This window comes from Haplochromis burtoni, unplaced genomic scaffold (assembly GCF_018398535.1).
Source record: "Haplochromis burtoni strain Fernald_Lab_line unplaced genomic scaffold, NCSU_Asbu1 Contig_25, whole genome shotgun sequence".
In the NCBI taxonomy this organism is placed as follows: Eukaryota; Metazoa; Chordata; class Actinopteri; order Cichliformes; family Cichlidae; genus Haplochromis; species Haplochromis burtoni.
Genome location: NW_024582386.1, coordinates 1,472,204 through 1,489,076, shown reverse-complemented (window position 1 = coordinate 1,489,076; position 16,873 = coordinate 1,472,204). Strand labels below are relative to the sequence as shown.

At 38.6% G+C, this 16,873-nt stretch overlaps 1 protein-coding gene across 2 annotated transcripts in view; it reads left to right on the top strand.

Annotated features, from left to right (window-relative positions):
- Positions 1-1,937: 1,937 nt before the first annotated feature.
- Positions 1,938-16,873, top strand: part of ptpn2b (protein tyrosine phosphatase non-receptor type 2b) — an 18,124-nt gene continuing 3,188 nt past the window's right edge. Inside the window, exons 1-9 of one of the 2 annotated variants that reach the window (XM_005917536.3) lie at positions 1,938-2,175; positions 2,707-2,797; positions 2,886-2,986; positions 7,563-7,661; positions 9,433-9,570; positions 10,188-10,397; positions 12,117-12,278; positions 13,791-13,987; positions 14,659-14,754. In XM_005917536.3, coding sequence (XP_005917598.1) covers positions 2,089-2,175; positions 2,707-2,797; positions 2,886-2,986; positions 7,563-7,661; positions 9,433-9,570; positions 10,188-10,397; positions 12,117-12,278; positions 13,791-13,987; positions 14,659-14,754 — 1,181 coding nt within the window. In that variant the 5' untranslated portion in view covers positions 1,938-2,088. Of the gene's footprint in view, positions 2,176-2,706; positions 2,798-2,885; positions 2,987-7,562; positions 7,662-9,432; positions 9,571-10,187; positions 10,398-12,116; positions 12,279-13,790; positions 13,997-14,658; positions 14,755-16,873 lie in introns of both variants that reach the window. The other variant, XM_005917535.3, reaches the window with a different exon arrangement.

The window sequence follows — 16,873 nt, the reverse complement described above, 5'->3', positions numbered from 1 at the left end:
TGAGTTAGAAAACTTCTTCCTTGTTGCAGCTGATGACTTGACACGTTGACCATGCCTGTGTTTACGTAGCAGAGGAAACACTGTCCCCCTGCGGACATTGCTGAGTAGTTTTGTAACACACCCACAACTCCAGCATTCAACTTCTTTTTATGAGTCATCCTAATCGAAAAATAACACTGACTGTATTTTTGCCATGACCACTAACAAGTCTTAACCCAAATATTTAGTGGTCGACTACACGGAGAACACTTTTATGTGTCTGGTCTCAACACCAGGACTTTCCTTTACATCTGCTGTACTGTGGGGAAAAAAGAAAGAAAGAAGGGAACGTCACTGTAATAGTAGTTTTTTAAAAATGTTGTCTTAAGAACAACTTTCTTCTTCTCAAAGCAAGCTGATATTTGTTAGTTGTTGATAAGTAACATGTCTTAACATGACCATGACTGCCCAACTTTAAAAAGTTCACTAAAGTTTGTGACGGTGTGCAGACGGTGTACATCACAGTAACTATATAAATTGAAATTCTGTGGTCCTCTATCTGATCCTTCATTCCCTCAGAAACAAACAAACAAAAAGCCAGTTGAACCATTAGCTTTGGCAAACCTGCTACAGGTGAAAAGGGAAATGTGAACCTCTGTAACATTAGAAATGCTTCATTTGACCCCTTTGCTTACTTTGACTAACAAGAATCAGGTTACCCAAGTGTACTTTGTCCTCCTGGGAGTTTTGTTTTATTTAACAGAAACTTGTAATTGTTGTGTTGTTTTTGTTTTCTGTCATTGGTGTAATATATGAAGAAAAATAACTCTGCTGTAATAACTCATTGCTAAAACGCCATTCATTAGTACTCCTTTTGCCTTCAAAGTTACCTTCATTTTCTTTGGCCTAGGTCCAACAAGGTGCTGAAAACATTCCTCAGAGTGTTTGATCCATATTGACAAAATATTATATTATTAATTCTCCCATTCCAACACTTCCCAAAGGTGCTCTATTGGATTGGGATCTGGTGACTGTGGAGGCCATTTGAGTACAGTGAACTCACTGTGATGTTCAAGAAACCAGTTTGAGCTTTGTGACATGGTATGCTATCATGTTGGAAGCAGCAATCAAATGATGGGTACCCTGTGCTCATACAGGGATCATTAGCAAAAACATTCAGATAGGCTGTGGTCTTTAAGCAGTACTTAGTTAGTAGTAAAGGGTCCATAGTGTGCAAAACAATATCCCCACCCCATTACACTATGACCAGTTATAGTCTAAATGCACTAAGTTGCTGCCATGTAATTGTATTATTAGATATTTTCTTTAACCAGCAGTTCAGCCGACATATTTGCTTAAATGAAAATGACTTTATGCTGAAACTTTAAAAATGTATTGCTTTCTAAAAGTGTGAACACTGTTATTTTCCAATTACATAATGTAATAACAATGTATCTATGTCAAAGATACATTTGCTTTTTGAATCATTGTTAAAATGTTTTAGTTTTAAATACTTTAATAAATACCCCCCCCCCTCCCGGCCCCCCAAGCAATCTTTATTTGCCTGCCAGGCTTTTAATTTATTTGATAGAGGTAATAAAACGAATTATTTGCCATCAGAGCAATAGATACTGAATGAAGCTTTAGTGGCATAGAGATATTCTAATAATTTACAAAATACTAATGTAAAACACACACACACCAACACACACACACGTACACACAACAGACAACTTATAAAAGGGAGCATGGTTAAAAAAAAAAAGCTTAAAAAAATGCGCACCAGTGCATTTTTAATATGAAATTAGATAGAACCCCGTGGATGTATACTGTAAACTAGTCCTTCAGACAAAGTTTTCTTGGAGTTTGACATCTCGTTTGTTCGCTAAACATCTTTGATGCATTTGATTCGTTAACCGCTGGAGGGACCTCTGTGGCGCATGCGCACCTTTCTCACTCTTGGATGACAACTGCGGCAGAGAGATAACGGACAAACACTCAGCGAGAGCTCCGCGGCGAGGGCAAGGGTTCACTGTTCGGGTAAAGGTTTCTCTGTCCTAAATAAAGTAATGAGGTAGAAAGTCAAAAAGTTAACCAACCCAACCGGCTATGGAACAGATTGGCACGGCTACGGTGAAGATGGACCAGAAGTTTGAGGAGATAGATTCAGAGGGCCGGTGGCAGAAACTCTACTCAGTAAGTCTGTTAGCATAGCAACCGCAAAGCTAACGCGGATTGTGAGTACTTAAAGCGCGCATTTATTGGAGTAAAATTAACAGTCCGGAATGCATTTACTATAAAGTTATAACCGTCTTTCCTAAATAATTTCCTTTGTAGCTCATTTTCATGATTTGCGTTATTTTTAGAAGTCGCTGACATACTTTATTTTTAATGTTACCGAAAGCTTAGTCAATGTCATAAGCCCGTGCATATGGTTGAAGCGATTAGCTACATTACATAGCTACGGACTTGTTTACACTGTTAAATCCGCTCTCCCCCCGGGAAGATCCTGCTCTTAGTTCATATGTAATGACTGCCGAAAGTTACCGCGTGTGTTTACGAGTAAACCAACTGGTTTTCTGATTGCTCTCATGTGATAATATATGCCTAGTGAAAATGCTCAGAGAGGGGCGGAACTGAAAATGTAACCGCTTGAATTTGGTACACGTAGTGATTTGTTTCATTACTTTTTCTTTTGTGTCGCTAAACCTTACTCCCGCTGTCCAGGAAATCAGGAACCAGTCCCACGAGTGTTCCTACAAAGTGGCAAAGTATCCGGAGAATCGCAACAGAAACAGATATCGGGATGTCAGTCCATGTAGGTAAACATTTGTATAAAGGCCAGACTGTTTACCTGTCAATTCACAGCCCATGCCCAAATAACATTTCCCTTATCCCACTTGCAGTCGATCACAGTCGGGTGAAGCTGAAGAACACAGAGAATGACTACATCAATGCAAGTCTGGTAGTGAATGAGGAAGCCCAGAGGAGTTACATCCTGACTCAGGCAAGTCCAAGGAGTTCTACACCATGGTTAACCCTCTGAGGTCTAAGTCATTATATGTGCTATCTCCTAACCCTAATCCTGCCCCACAAATGGTGCTTGGAATTTTATCAAACTAAAGAAAATACCTGAATCCCAAATATCTGTTGAGATAAACACGTTTTGCTTTTGTATGTACTATTTTACGTAGTTTAACTGTATCATTAGCGCATCATAAAGTGTTTAATAAGCTTCCACAACATGGGTCCACAAGATAGACAACATAATCATGGTTATTTTGTTGGCTTCAATCTGTTTTTGTGCAGTAGGACTTAGATGCCTCAAACTAAAACATACTTTACTGCTCTGTCATGTTTTTAGTTTGAAGTCTGCGCTTTTGACACAAGTTGAAACCTTAGACTCGGTGAGGATATGTCTTGCTGCTAGGTCATCTTAAATCGGTCATGTAGTTTGGACACCAGAGTGTTAAGTATCTTGCTTTCAGGTCCATATAGTCCATTATTTATTAACACTGACTGATTATTTAGGCCCTAAAATATCTCTCTATATACACTTTTAGTTCTGTAATATTTATATGAATGTGGCTTTCACCCCCAGTTCTTATCAAACTGTGTACATGTGGCTAGTTTGCATAATAGTTTGTGCATATGCCCTTCTTCTCCTCATAATTATTTATTATGTTAACCTGTGTACAATTACCACCCGGTTTGTTATTTAACCTCAGCCTCTAATTTCTAAAAATCCACAAAACCCAAACTAAAAGAGCTCAAAATAAATAAAGCAGGTTGGATGTTTCATTTGCTGTTAGACAGAGTTATTTGCATGTGGAAATAGACTTAACACGGCACAGCAAATCCCTGAGCTGAGTAACTAAATTTGTTATCACAAGAAAACGAACTTCCAGGTAAGAATTTGACTAAGAGCGACCTGTTTAGAGATATCAACTCACACTTTTACCCCCATTCTCACATCAAAGAAGAAGCAAAGAGTTAAAGTCTGCATTAAAGTGGGAACATTAGGATTTTTTTTGTAATATTCAGGTTACTGGCTTGACTTGGCAGACGTGAATAGACCTGTTTGTAAGAGGTTATTAATGAGACTTACCTCTGAATGTAACCTAACCCTGTTTGACAAACAGAAACTGAAGTGGTCCTTCTTGCTTCCAGCGCCTCCTGAGACCAAAGCTCTTGTTCAGAATACAATTTTAATTTCTCCTAGTTATTTTTGGATTAATTGGACCTGACAGTATAAAAACTAAGCATTACCAAACAAAGTTGTTTTTTCTTCTTATGGGGACACTTGGTTTGTTTTACACCATAAGACAATACAATTACCAGTGTTTGACCCTTTAATCCCCAATTACTGTGGCTGTATAACTACAAAATAATTCTGATCTTTGAGCTGCCGTTTGAATTTTCTCTCCATCCCAAAATGTTTGATGAGTTATGGTAATGTGAAGCACACATGGTAAAACCTAGGCAGAGCTGATTTCCCTGTCTGTATTCAGACTACAGTACCTTGTAGATACTACTGTGTTGCCATGATACATCAAATATTGCCATAAAGTTGGTTTTCTCTACCTTCTGGATCGGTTTGAATTTTGTCTGTAGGACAAACAGTGACAGAATTACAGTCAGTTAAAGAGTGGCTGTGAAATGGACTGGCCGCTGAGCCGATGGTATATAAAGGGTGAACTTTATTGAGCAGAGTGAAGTATAAGGTGCATTATAGCTAAAAAAGTAAACCCCCCATATGAGGAAAGCTGGTCATAGGAAGTTCCATAATGATCCATATGTGCTTATTCAAATCCTTTACACACATGGCACACCTGTGGCGGCTTCATTTATTATTTCAGCTCAGTTGTTCCTGATATGGAGATGAGCAGTCAGAAGTAGACAGTTAATCAAAATCTACATTGTTGTTACTGAGGCAGCTGAGCTATCATATGTCTGGTTGCACAGGTTCTGAGGTCCATTACACAGTTTTAAAAATACTTCTTAGTAATTCTGTTCCTTTTACTAATTCAGACATGTTTTTGCTGTTAGTTTTATTGTTTAGTTTAATTTGCTTTGCTCATCCAGCCAAAGGACCGTGTCTAATGCCACAGCAAGTTCTTGTGAACTGTGGCCGTCTCTAACACAGTTCACAAGAACCACTATTCCTCTGAGTTTTTGTCATATTTTAGTGAAATAAAATATGCGCGTGGTGATTATCTAATAGCTCTTCACTTAAACTGTGCTGAAAGTCAAGGTCACATTTTTTTGTGAGTTGTAAAGGATTGTGACGGATGAGCTACTGTGTCATTGACGTTATGGCCAATTTAAATTCAACGTCATGAAAGTCCAGTAGTGCTTATTGTATCAATATTGTGCTAATAGATGTTTACCAACACTGTCATGACCTCTCTCATCCTTTATATTTAAATTCAGGACTTTGTATTAGCATGGCAGTTTGTATAAGCTATTAATATAACACTAAGATATGGTATATATTAATTATACTCGGTGTGGTCAGTATATCTTCTGTGGTTGTGTGTTTGCTAGTAACTCAAAGAACAAGATATGGCAAAAGACATCCTGAAAACTGTGGAAATATATTTTGTTACATCATAAGCTGTGGATATTACACATGAACTGAAGCTTTCGTGTTTAAAAACAATCGCTGAAATACAGAGATGCTTTTGGAAGCAGCACGTCTCATCCAGCTTGCAGGCTGGCTGCCAGGGTTGCTGCTTGTCGGATAATGATGTCTAAATCTCTCTACCACCGGTTGTAATTGCAGTTTTGTTGAAAATATTTCCTTATATCACTAACTCTGTCAGTGATTTTTTTTAGCCTTTACTAATTAAATCAGAATGACTGCAACAACATATTATATAATGACATTAAGATAAAAGTCATTTGAAACCTAAGAAATACCACAAGTTTGTGAAGCGAGAGAAGAGAGGTAGGCTAGAAGCTGTGAAACACTCACGTTAACAGAGGTTTATTTATCAGAAGGAACACTGATCTTTTATTGCTTCTTGAAAAGAATTAAAGGGTGTTTTCACATAATTAGCCTTTGAAATTCTTTTTATTGCTACGTTATCTGGCGTGACTAATAGTTGTTGACATTTTGAGGACACAGTTATTACAAATATCAGCTGAAATTCTCTCTTTAAGAGTCAGGAATTCATGCCACAAGAGTTGTGGTGATCATGTGATGGGTTTCAGTTGGTGCAAAACGTATGAAACCAAAACCTTTACCATTGGTTCTTAACCAGACGTGCATTCTTCCTACACAGATTTGAATATTTTCAAGTCTTCAGGAAATGAAAGGACAAATGACTTCAACGGTCATCACCACAGTTAAACAGCCCGGGCTGATAAGACTCTTTATTTATGATTCTGCTCACCATGCACTGACTGCTACCTCGCTAATTTAAAGCTACTGAGCGTTTTCACGATTAAACACGTATTGCGTGTTTCTCACTTCAGTAACAGATTGTAAAGAGTTGGGCCGGAGGATATTTTTGAGATGTTGACTAACAACATTTTTTAGTCTAGTCTTACACACTTGAGTTCTGTCAGTCATCCATAACATCCAGTGGGTTATTTTGTTTCACACTTTTTGTTTTCTTGTATTGCTTCTTTGGAGATGAGTCATCTGTGGTTTGTTAAAATGTTACAGCATCCCACTAGTCTGATCAGAGTCAGCTGAAAGTAGTTACACAAAGCAATCATTACACATTTAAAACTATAACCAAAATTGCAGCAGTTACTTTCCACATCAATAAATGTGATGATGATTTTTTTTTAAACTTTTAATCCTTTAATTTTCTTTCTTTTTAATCCCGTATGTTATGTTTTCTTGGCTGTGATGATGGGCTTCTCTGTGGCTGACGACTGAAGACCGCGTAAAATGTTCCTCAGCATAACTCCAGAGAAATGGCTCGTGAGGTCAAGTTAATTCCTGTAGCACATTTAAAAACAAAGTGCTGTAAAATTATCAACAGAGTTTGAAAAAAAGGCATCATAAATTGAAACTCATTATGATTGAAATGCTGAAGAATAAAAAAGAGTTTTGAATGTGTCTAATGTTGGAGAGGTCCTGATGTGAAGGGGCAGGGTTTTTTTAATATCAAAGAAATGAGCCGGTCATCTTGATGTTTAAGCACTTGTATTTTTTATTTCTGTTTAGCAGGAATGCAGCAGAGACTACTGACTACTGTACCTCTGTCTGTTATGTATTCTGAACATAAAGGCAGACTTTTAAGAGACTCATGAAAGACCTTTGACATTTTGATGGTTTTCAGCCCACCAATAATTTACTCAGCTCAGCCACATGGCAACCTTTAGCAGTTTTGATCTTTAACTCTTGCTGTCATGCAGCAAATCTCTGCGGCATGCTGACCATAAGATTAGAGACCAACCTCTGTGTGTTGCATGGCTAATATATTGAGTGGATCTGATGTTATTGTTCAAAGCATAGACATCACATGAATTTGTTTTGTGGACCTCCCACTCTTTCAGCTGTGTAACTGATTGAAGCGTTTGTTTGTTTTTCTGTTTGTTTATTTATTTATTTATTTTGTCCACAGGGCCCCCTCAGGAACACCTGTGGTCACTTTTGGCTCATGATCTGGGAGCAAAAGACCAAAGCAGTCATCATGCTCAACAGAGTCATAGAGAAAGGCTCGGTGAGTGTAGAGTACAGCAGATACAGATTACACTCTCTGGTATGACTTCTGTTATTCGACTGTGTGCACCCACACACAGAAATTTGCAGAAATATCAAATAGACCACAGAAAAACTTGTCAAGAGATCAACTGTTTTATCCTCAGCCACACACACACTTACTTGCTTGCTGGTAGTGTGAAATAATTTAAGCACTTTTTAGTGCTCATATTAAACTTTTTAAATGGTCAGATGTCAAGTAATACACCACATTTACATCCACGATGAAATATCCAATAATCATGACTGCATCCATGGATCCAATGACGTTTTCCTAAGAACTTCACAGCGAGGTCTCACAGTGTTTCGGTTTGATGTGTATTTGCAAAAGGTTCAATTTTCCCTCGTTTCATCACAACGGTAGAGAAATTCCCACATCCAAGTCTTGACTTGACTTCAGTTGTTAATTACTTTTAAGCTGGCCCAGGCCCACACTCTCTGGTAAATATTTTCATTCAAATCCTTCACTAAGCTTTGAGTAATCCTGTTAATAAACAGGGAAACAAACAAATGGACAGACCTAAGCATCACGTGACCTCCTTGGCAACAAAAAGCCAACATTTGGTAAAAAGAGGCAGTCGGTGATGGCGATGGATAATCTCAACCCCCCAACTGAGGCCTCACAGACAGCTGTTTACTCAACAGGGTCGGTTCCTTACACATCTTAGTATCGTCCTTTTCTGTAGCGATTTTAAATCTGGCTGAAAATGCAATCTTTTGTTTTTATTTTCCAAACCAGCATTCCTGAGATGTCACAATGTGATATTAAGCCCCTTTTTTTCATAATCACAACATTATCTGATAACAGCTCTACTGTGTTTTTTTTGCCTATACTGGCATGAAACCTGAAGGAGTTTGTTTTTCTTACAACACTGGCCGACAGACCTCGCAAGGATGGCTTAAGTTGTCTTTTTCGACACGCTCGTGTTACTCTGCACACACTGAAACAATAACCTGGCATCCTTATATTTACACACTGCAAAAGCCATTTTGGAAAAGCTCCATTTGAGTGGGAGAAATGTGTTTTTGTGTTTTTGTTTGTTTGTTTTTTGTCTGGATGCAGAGCTGCAACATGAAACGTGAAAAAATGTGGGTTTATAAATTTTAGAGGCTTAATCTGTATGTGCTCTCGCCCTCCTCCTGTCAGCAGGATTACTGGAATTCAGTGTTTTGACAGTGTGTTCACACACAGATGTATTGAGTGGATCTGGGATGCAGCCAAACCTCTCAACTCCTCTAACTCCAATGATCCTGCAATGTTCAGATTAAACACGCACACTAAAAGTCTGTCGTGCAGAGCAGCTGTGACCTCTCTGTTTCTCCGTAAAGCAGCTGAAGTGGATCCTGCTGGGTCATGAGATTCACTCTGTGCCGGTTTTCTTTGAAATGAAAGATACAGAGCACCTAATCAACAGATATTTTTAAACTCACAAGGATCTTCTCTGTAGATTGGCAAAGTTGAGTGATAAACTTAGACTTGCTGAATTGGAATTGAACAAGGCTTTACATTTGGCAGGGACTAACTGACATAAACGTCTACAGGAAGGAAGTACACAAATACTTTTTTTTACGCAGAGTTATACATGTTTTGTGTCATGTGACGTTAGCATCAGTGTCACCGGGTAGAATTAAGAAGATATTTGACCGCAATGTGTGTAAAGTTATTATTCAGCGTCCCTGAATAGCCGCTTCTACTTCTCCTTTTAATGTGTGTGTTTCCTCTCATGTGATAGGAAAAGTGTGCCCAGTACTGGCCCACAGCAGAGGAAAGGGAGATGGCCTTCAGAGACACACGCTTCTTGGTCACACTGCTGTCAGAAGACACCAAGTCTTACTACACCACCAGAAGGCTGGAGCTGCAGAACATTCAAGTAGGCCACAGCATTACTCAGTGTGGGGAATTACCAGCAAAAGGTGGCGAAGGAGAAGTAAAATTTAGAGGTTTCACACCAAAGATTTGCCCTTATTCACTAATGACACATATTATTATTATGTTTTGTTTTTTTATCAGATTTTTACGAAGCTTTTCTCCCACGCAAACAAAGGTTTTGCAGTGTGGAGGTGGGAAGATGTCGATGGAAAATGTAAATGAGGTGCAAACGATGCAAGAGAGCAGTCTGATACGTTTTAAATAAATGGCAAATGCACAAAGTACAGCGTAAAATCAAATCATTTAATTTTGAGTTTCTGTAATCCTCCAGCCACTTGTTTCATCATATTTAAAATGAGCGCCAAAAGGAGCGTTCTTAATGGAAATTTACAGCCAAGTTTATTTTGCTGGATTGGTGTTTTTTCAGGAGCAGGTTTATTCAACAAAAAGAAACTGAAAGTGTTGTTGCTGACTTGTTTGCCAAGTCCAGTTCTTAAACTGAAGTAACCTCCAGTTACCCCAGTCAGCACTGATAAAGACAACTGAAAGTGTAAATACACATAGAGCAAAGTTTTAGAGTTTAACTGCTAGTGAGCCCTGCTTTATCTCCTTTCACAGACAGGGGAGAAAAGGGAGCTCTACCACTTTCATTACACAACGTGGCCCGATTTTGGTGTCCCCGAGTCCCCGGCTTCCTTCCTAAACTTCCTCTTTAAGGTGCGGGAATCTGGAGCACTGGGCACAGATCAAGGACCAGCTGTGGTGCACTGTAGCGCTGGAATCGGACGCTCAGGGACGTTTTCACTAGTTGACACATGCCTGGTCCTGGTAAGTCCTGGGTTTTTGTTCTACGCAAGCTCCGACTGAATGCGTTTCATGTATTTTTGCTACCTCCACCAAGGAGATTATTTTTGTAGTAGTGTTTGCGTGTGTGTCATTCTGCCTGTAAGCACAATAGCTTGAAAAGCTTTGAATGAATTTTGATAAAACTTTGTAGGGGTGTAGAGTGGGGTCATGTTAATGGTCCATTAAAATTTGGCTTACATCCACCAATGTCTTCAGGGTCAACATATTGATTTAATGGTTGAAAATTACTAAAAAGCTTTATAACTTAGAAGCTACAAGTCTTAGAAGCTTGCAGTGTATTGTCAACATATAGAAAGTATGGTATATAGAAAGATTTATCATATCATGCCACATTTGACCTCTGATCTTTCCTTCACAGTCAACAGATTGAGCTAAAGGTCAAAGAGATAATAATGCTATATAGAGATATTTAAAAATGTGTTTCTTACTGCCATTGTTTGTATTGACAACATAGAGGCAGTGCTATATGGGGATTCTAAGTATATTGTTACTTTGGACCTCTGTCCTCTTCTTCAAGGTGAAATAAGGTCAAACCGCCATAAAAGATCTTTTGTGTTTAAAACTCTCCTTAAATTCTGCTGCCTTTGTTTGTATTGGCAACATTTAAGAAATGAAACTGATACATGGGGATTTTAAAAATCACTTTATAGTTTGGATCGAAGTTTAATTGTGTCAGGTTTGACTTTTGACCTCACTTTTACATTTCACATATGCCTTTCCTTCGAGTTGACCTCAGAATCTGTTATTTTCAATGTACTACACATTTTCTTATTTACGTTGAAAAAGGACAAAGAAAACAAAAACAAAATGAATATATACAAAATACAATACTGTTCTCTTAAATGTAAATACTGCCCAGAGGGTGCGCTGCCCTGGGCGAGGTTTGCCCTCTTTGACCTGTGCTTATTTTAAAGATTAACACACAAGTTATTATTTGACATTTGTATGTGCACTTTATGTTAAGAAATGGCATGAGCTCAGTAACTTTCGTAATGAATCTATTGGCGCTTGAATATGAAAATAATTGTGTTTGAATGTCTGACTGACGCACCTTAAGCACATAGATATAAGAGAAAAAATGCCGAAAAAATAAAAGTGAAGTACATTTACGTTTATCCCACACTCCAAATACAACACAGTTTTGCATTTTGAGAAAACGCAGTGTAAGGGTACAAAAATATTTTTAAAACTTCTACACTGAAATTATGGCTGTCTTTGCTTGCCCTTCCTCCTAAAAGAGCACAGTAAGGTGTAGCTTTAGAGGCAGGTTTTGATAGTTTATATAACATCCTGGAAATAAAGCCTGTTGGGAAATGTCAGAAAGCTCCTTTTTCCTCTAAACCAGCTGGCAAGCTGTCACTGTGTTTGTGTTTCATTGACAGAATCTGGCAGGCTTCCAGAGTGATAATGTTGTACTGTAGTTAACCATTCACTGTCCTTATTTTATGTGAGAGTTTACTCACTATAGCCTTCCAAAACAGACAGTGCTTTGAATAAATACAGGATTAACTTAAAAATACAGACTCAAACATTCAGGTCATTTACAAGTTTATGCTGTAGAAGAAAAAATAATGGAGATTAAATTGATTTGGATTTCCCTTTGAAAACATGGGTTAACATAAAGAGATTTGGGATTTCCTTCTGGTTAATGGAAATGTGTATTATTGCTGTATCTTCTAGATGGACAAGAGGAAAGACCCCTCATCAGTAGACATCAAAAGCATCCTGCTGAACATGAGGAAATACCGAATGGGCCTGATTCAGACTCCTGATCAGCTGCGATTCTCATACATGGCTGTCCTTGAAGGGGCAAAGTTTATCATGGGAGACTCATCTGTACAGGTAGCTGTTCCAGACAGGAATAAAAAAATAAAAAACAATTAGGTGACTTTCTTTCTCAATCCGTTGTTCGTGTGTAAAATTGGAGGCCTGTGTGTAGTCCCACTTTTTTAGCAGGAGTTATTTTTTTCTGAAAAAGATTTAGAATCAGCAGACTGCGAAATATTTTCATATTTTACTGGGGGCTTACTTTGTGAATTAGTCAAAGAGAGATGGTGGAATATTTGGGGATTGGAAAGCCAGGCTGACAACTTGAGATCTGAAGGCTCAAACAAAGTATTATAATAAGCCCAGTGTGAATTACAATGCAAGAAAATGATAACTAAAACATTGGTATTCTGTTCTTCCATTTAAACTCAGACTGTGTGTTGAGTCTGAGCTTTTCTAGGACACATAGATAAACACAAGTATAGCAGTAAATATAAATCAAACGCATGGTATCTGTTTACTTTATATGGAAGGAATATTATTTATCTACAAAATCCCCAAGTTGTAAATCAAGGGAACTATATTTGTCAGTAAGGGAGCCACATTATGGCCACACTGATTTGGTTGGTGTGCATCACTATGATCCTGCTGGGTGCAATGTGTTCCCAAGAAAATTATTGCTTTTTGCTTCCTGCGCACTTGTTGAAGTAGTAAACATAAATTTTTTGTTGCGCAAAAGGGCGAGTGTGCAATTGTAAAGCGCAAACTGCGTCCAGGATGGAAACAATTGTATTATACTGCTAATACAATATATGCTAATACAATACAACTTTGACTCTGCAAACATCTGCACAGACAGCATGCAAATGCTAAGCTAGGCAAGACTCAGAGTGATGTTAAAGCTGAGTGCATGCAGTCCTCAGCCCAGCACCCAGAGCCTGATCTTCAACACGTAACAAAGGAAGTGTTGAGCAGTCAGACTATACCCTCCATTACTCCCTGTTGATGTTTCCACAGTAGAATCACCATGGCGATTGCCATGTAACGTGTAGTGTAACTAATTACTCCCTCGAGGGAGTAGTTAACTAACAATAAATGTGTAATACATTACCCCAACACTGCTACAAACCGAATACAAAGTCAACTTTTAGTCTTTACTTACAAAATAACTGTTTCCGTCTTTGCTCTCTGTCTTCAGCAATTATTGTACAGATGAAGACAAGAGCAGACAAGGACACAGCAGTAATGTATTCAGAGCTAATAGGTTTAGAAGACTGCGATACACACTACCAAATTCTTCTTAAAATTTAGGTTTTGTTTTCTTTTGAGAGTCCTAAAAGGTAGACAGATTTTACATTGTATTGTCTTTGAATCCTTATCCTTGAAAAATGCTATCTGAGACAGTCCTTTACATGCAGCACCAGGCACTCTGCGTTGTATTTACGTATTTAACCTCATAAACCTAACCTGCTCTATATACTTTTGTTGCACAATGTCATTTTACAGAGTGGAAACACACAGAATGTTTTGTCACTGGAAAAAAGTACTGCTGTTCCCATCCTGTTTGCTGTCAATCTTTCCGTGTAGAATCAATGGCGGGAATTATCCAAGGAAGATCAGGAGCCGCTATCAGAGTCTCCCCCTGCACCTCAGCCACAGGCCAGGTGTCCGACGGAGCGGCACAATGGCAGCCAGCAGGAGGACGGAGGGGACTACAGACAGGACGGCAAAGCGCCTGCACAGTCTCCCTGCAAGGAGCAGGAGCTCGATGGCAGCACAGCACAGTCAGTACAGTGAGTCTGATAAACAAAAAGCGTGTGTAGATTATCAGCCAATAATCAGCTGATAAATGATCTACATACATAGGGTTACAGAGGATTGACCTATTACTGGTTCAACTTCTAACAAAGTATGAATGTCAGAGTGAGGATAGATGTAAAGTGAATCCGATGAAACCCATAAAAAATGTTGACGAGCCAAATAGAAGAAAAGATTAAACTGGGATTAAAAAACAAAACAAAACAATGAAATTAACTGAAATGACACTTTGTACTTAAATTAAAAATGGCAAACTTAGAGGAAACATCTTTAGTTTTAGACTTTTTCAGTTTGGTCACATTTGTCAGCACAGCCAATTGTCATTATAAAGTGTGTTTTAAAACTGGTCTGACTTCTTCCCACATTATAATAACTGAAAATACTGAAACTTACACTGATTCTAATGAGAACCAAACTGAAATGAGAAAATCCACTCTGGAAACAAATCTGAGAAAAACTAGAATATATAAATCAATATATAAAACCAGGAGTAAAAACTGATGACAAAATGTTAAACTATACCGTCTCTGTTTGGTGTCATTTGGACTTGGCTACAGGCTACATGTGTAAAAAAAAAAATTTAAATGTACCGTTGTTACTAAACAACTGTTTACCTGCGTTCCTCCTTTCTACGCAGAAAACGACGCAGGGAAGACAGCATCTCCAAATCGAGCACAGCCAAGACACCCCAAAGCAAGTCCAGGACAAATGACTCTGAGAGGAAGAGAAAAAGGTGATTAAAGTTTTGGTTTAAACCACTTTTTACTCTCTTTTTTGTTTTTTATAGTCAAATCATCAAGTTGGTGTTCTCTGGGATGATTTTTCATCCACCATGTCAGTACCTGCTGAAATTTGGACTGCCAAGCGTTACATATGTGTATAAAAAATAATCAACGTGGGCAAATTTAGGTAGTCCATTGGGGTAATTACAAATTACCCCAATGGAAGTCAGGTACACCACTGTGTTGTATTTAATAAATGGCTTCAGCAGTAAGCGAGGTGTTAAAATGCATAAATTGAGGCATCGAATGATTTTGCACTCTCTTAGGTCTTTATTTTCTTGTAGACAGCGGAGAAGAATTTTTATTTGACCACTGTTACGATGTCAAATACAAGAGGATACGAGTCATTTTTCAGCTACACTTTAATTTACTTTAAGGGATACACAGGCTTTCCCAGTGTGTGACTTAAACCTCTAATAGCAGAAGTTACCCCAAGTCGGTCTTGAAACTTCATTTTTTTTAGCTTTTATAATTTTCTGTTTCTGTTTCTCATAATTCTTATGCATCGACTCCTCTAGCCTAGCCAGCTGACACACAGCTTACGTTCTCATGAAGGCACAGGTTGACACCTTATTTCTGATGACAGTGCACCTCAAGAGAAAAAAAAAAAAACTGCTTCTCACTGAATCACTTCTGAGAAGGCAGCCTTTGTTGTGTGACATGTCAGCGTTGTTCCAGTAATACAGGCAAAACTGCACCATTTCTGTGAAGATCTTACACTGTTGTTGTGGTTCTCCTGGACAGTTTGGGCTGCATTTGCTGCACATGACAAGAGCTCGGCTGTCTGGCGGGGGGCGGTGTATCTTTACCCCCCTCTGAGGCAGCAACGACAACCACGGAGAGCGCGTTTAACGGACGAAATTTACCCGCAGCTTTAAAAAAAAAAACAAAAGAAAGAACACCCACTCTTGTACATGGAGGTCTGTGTGTTTGCGTGTGTGCAGGTGTGTGTATGTAAGTGTGTATTGCTGTGTTTTCTCTTGGGGTTTTGTTCTTCCTTTGATGATTTGCTTGGCTCTTGTGGTTTTGGAGTTGTTAATTTTGGCTGCACTCTAGCATGCTGCGCGAGTGTGAGTACATTTGTGGTTGTTGGTTTTCGAAACTCTGAAATGTCAGGTTCGGTTGGAACAATGCAAAATGCTAATTATTATTATGCATCATATATTTGAATTTGCCGTCAGCGTTTTATCTCTGCAGTAAACCCTGTCAAGAAAGTGGGCGTACGAAAGATTAATCAACAACCTCTGCTTTGAAAATAAAAGTCATGCAAGGAAGGAGGCCTGGAAAGAGAAGGCAGAAGCATAGATTGTCCCTTGGCAGTTATAGAAAAATACATCAGTGATTGGACCTTTGATGAAGCCCTCCATCCTGCCGTTCTGACAAATGAGGAGTGGGTCTGACTGAAAACCCAGCTGAGTCTACTGATGGTCAAACGCCCACAGCTTCAGTTTTAAAATCTTGATACCTGTGCTCCAGCGGAAATCCACTCGGTGTTTTGTCAGTCGATGTATTTCTGAAATATTCGGTTGTTGTAAGCAGCTGAAAGTGCGCCTCTATGGATCAAACGCCACATCAAGATGCAGTCAGCGCTAACTTTTGAAAAATCAGCAGTCTTAGCTGCTCACAGCAGTTTGCTTTCTGTTTTCACAAAACTCATTTTAAGCTATTTGCTGGCTAACACACAAAATAAGCAGCACTGCCAAAGTAGCAGTGAAACACCAGAAAAGCTTTTTTTTTTAAAAAAGGCTCTGGTTCCAGATGTGAATTTCCCCATTCATTTTCTCTATTTACTTTTCCTAAAATCCTCATACTGAGAGTTTTAGGCCTTGATCAAAGCCAAACAACCCATGAGGTAAAGCATGACCATAAAAATCTTTGTTTGGGATCACAAAATTAAAGGAAAACAAAAGAAAAAAGGCGCATTACTGGGTACAAAATTAACGGTGAAGAAATTACTCGTCCCAATAGTGCAAAACCTAATCAAACTGAATTCTTTTCATTTCTGTATTGCTGTAAAATAATAGTGTTGTGTGTGTGTGTGTGTGTGTGTGTGTGTGTGTGTGTGTGTGT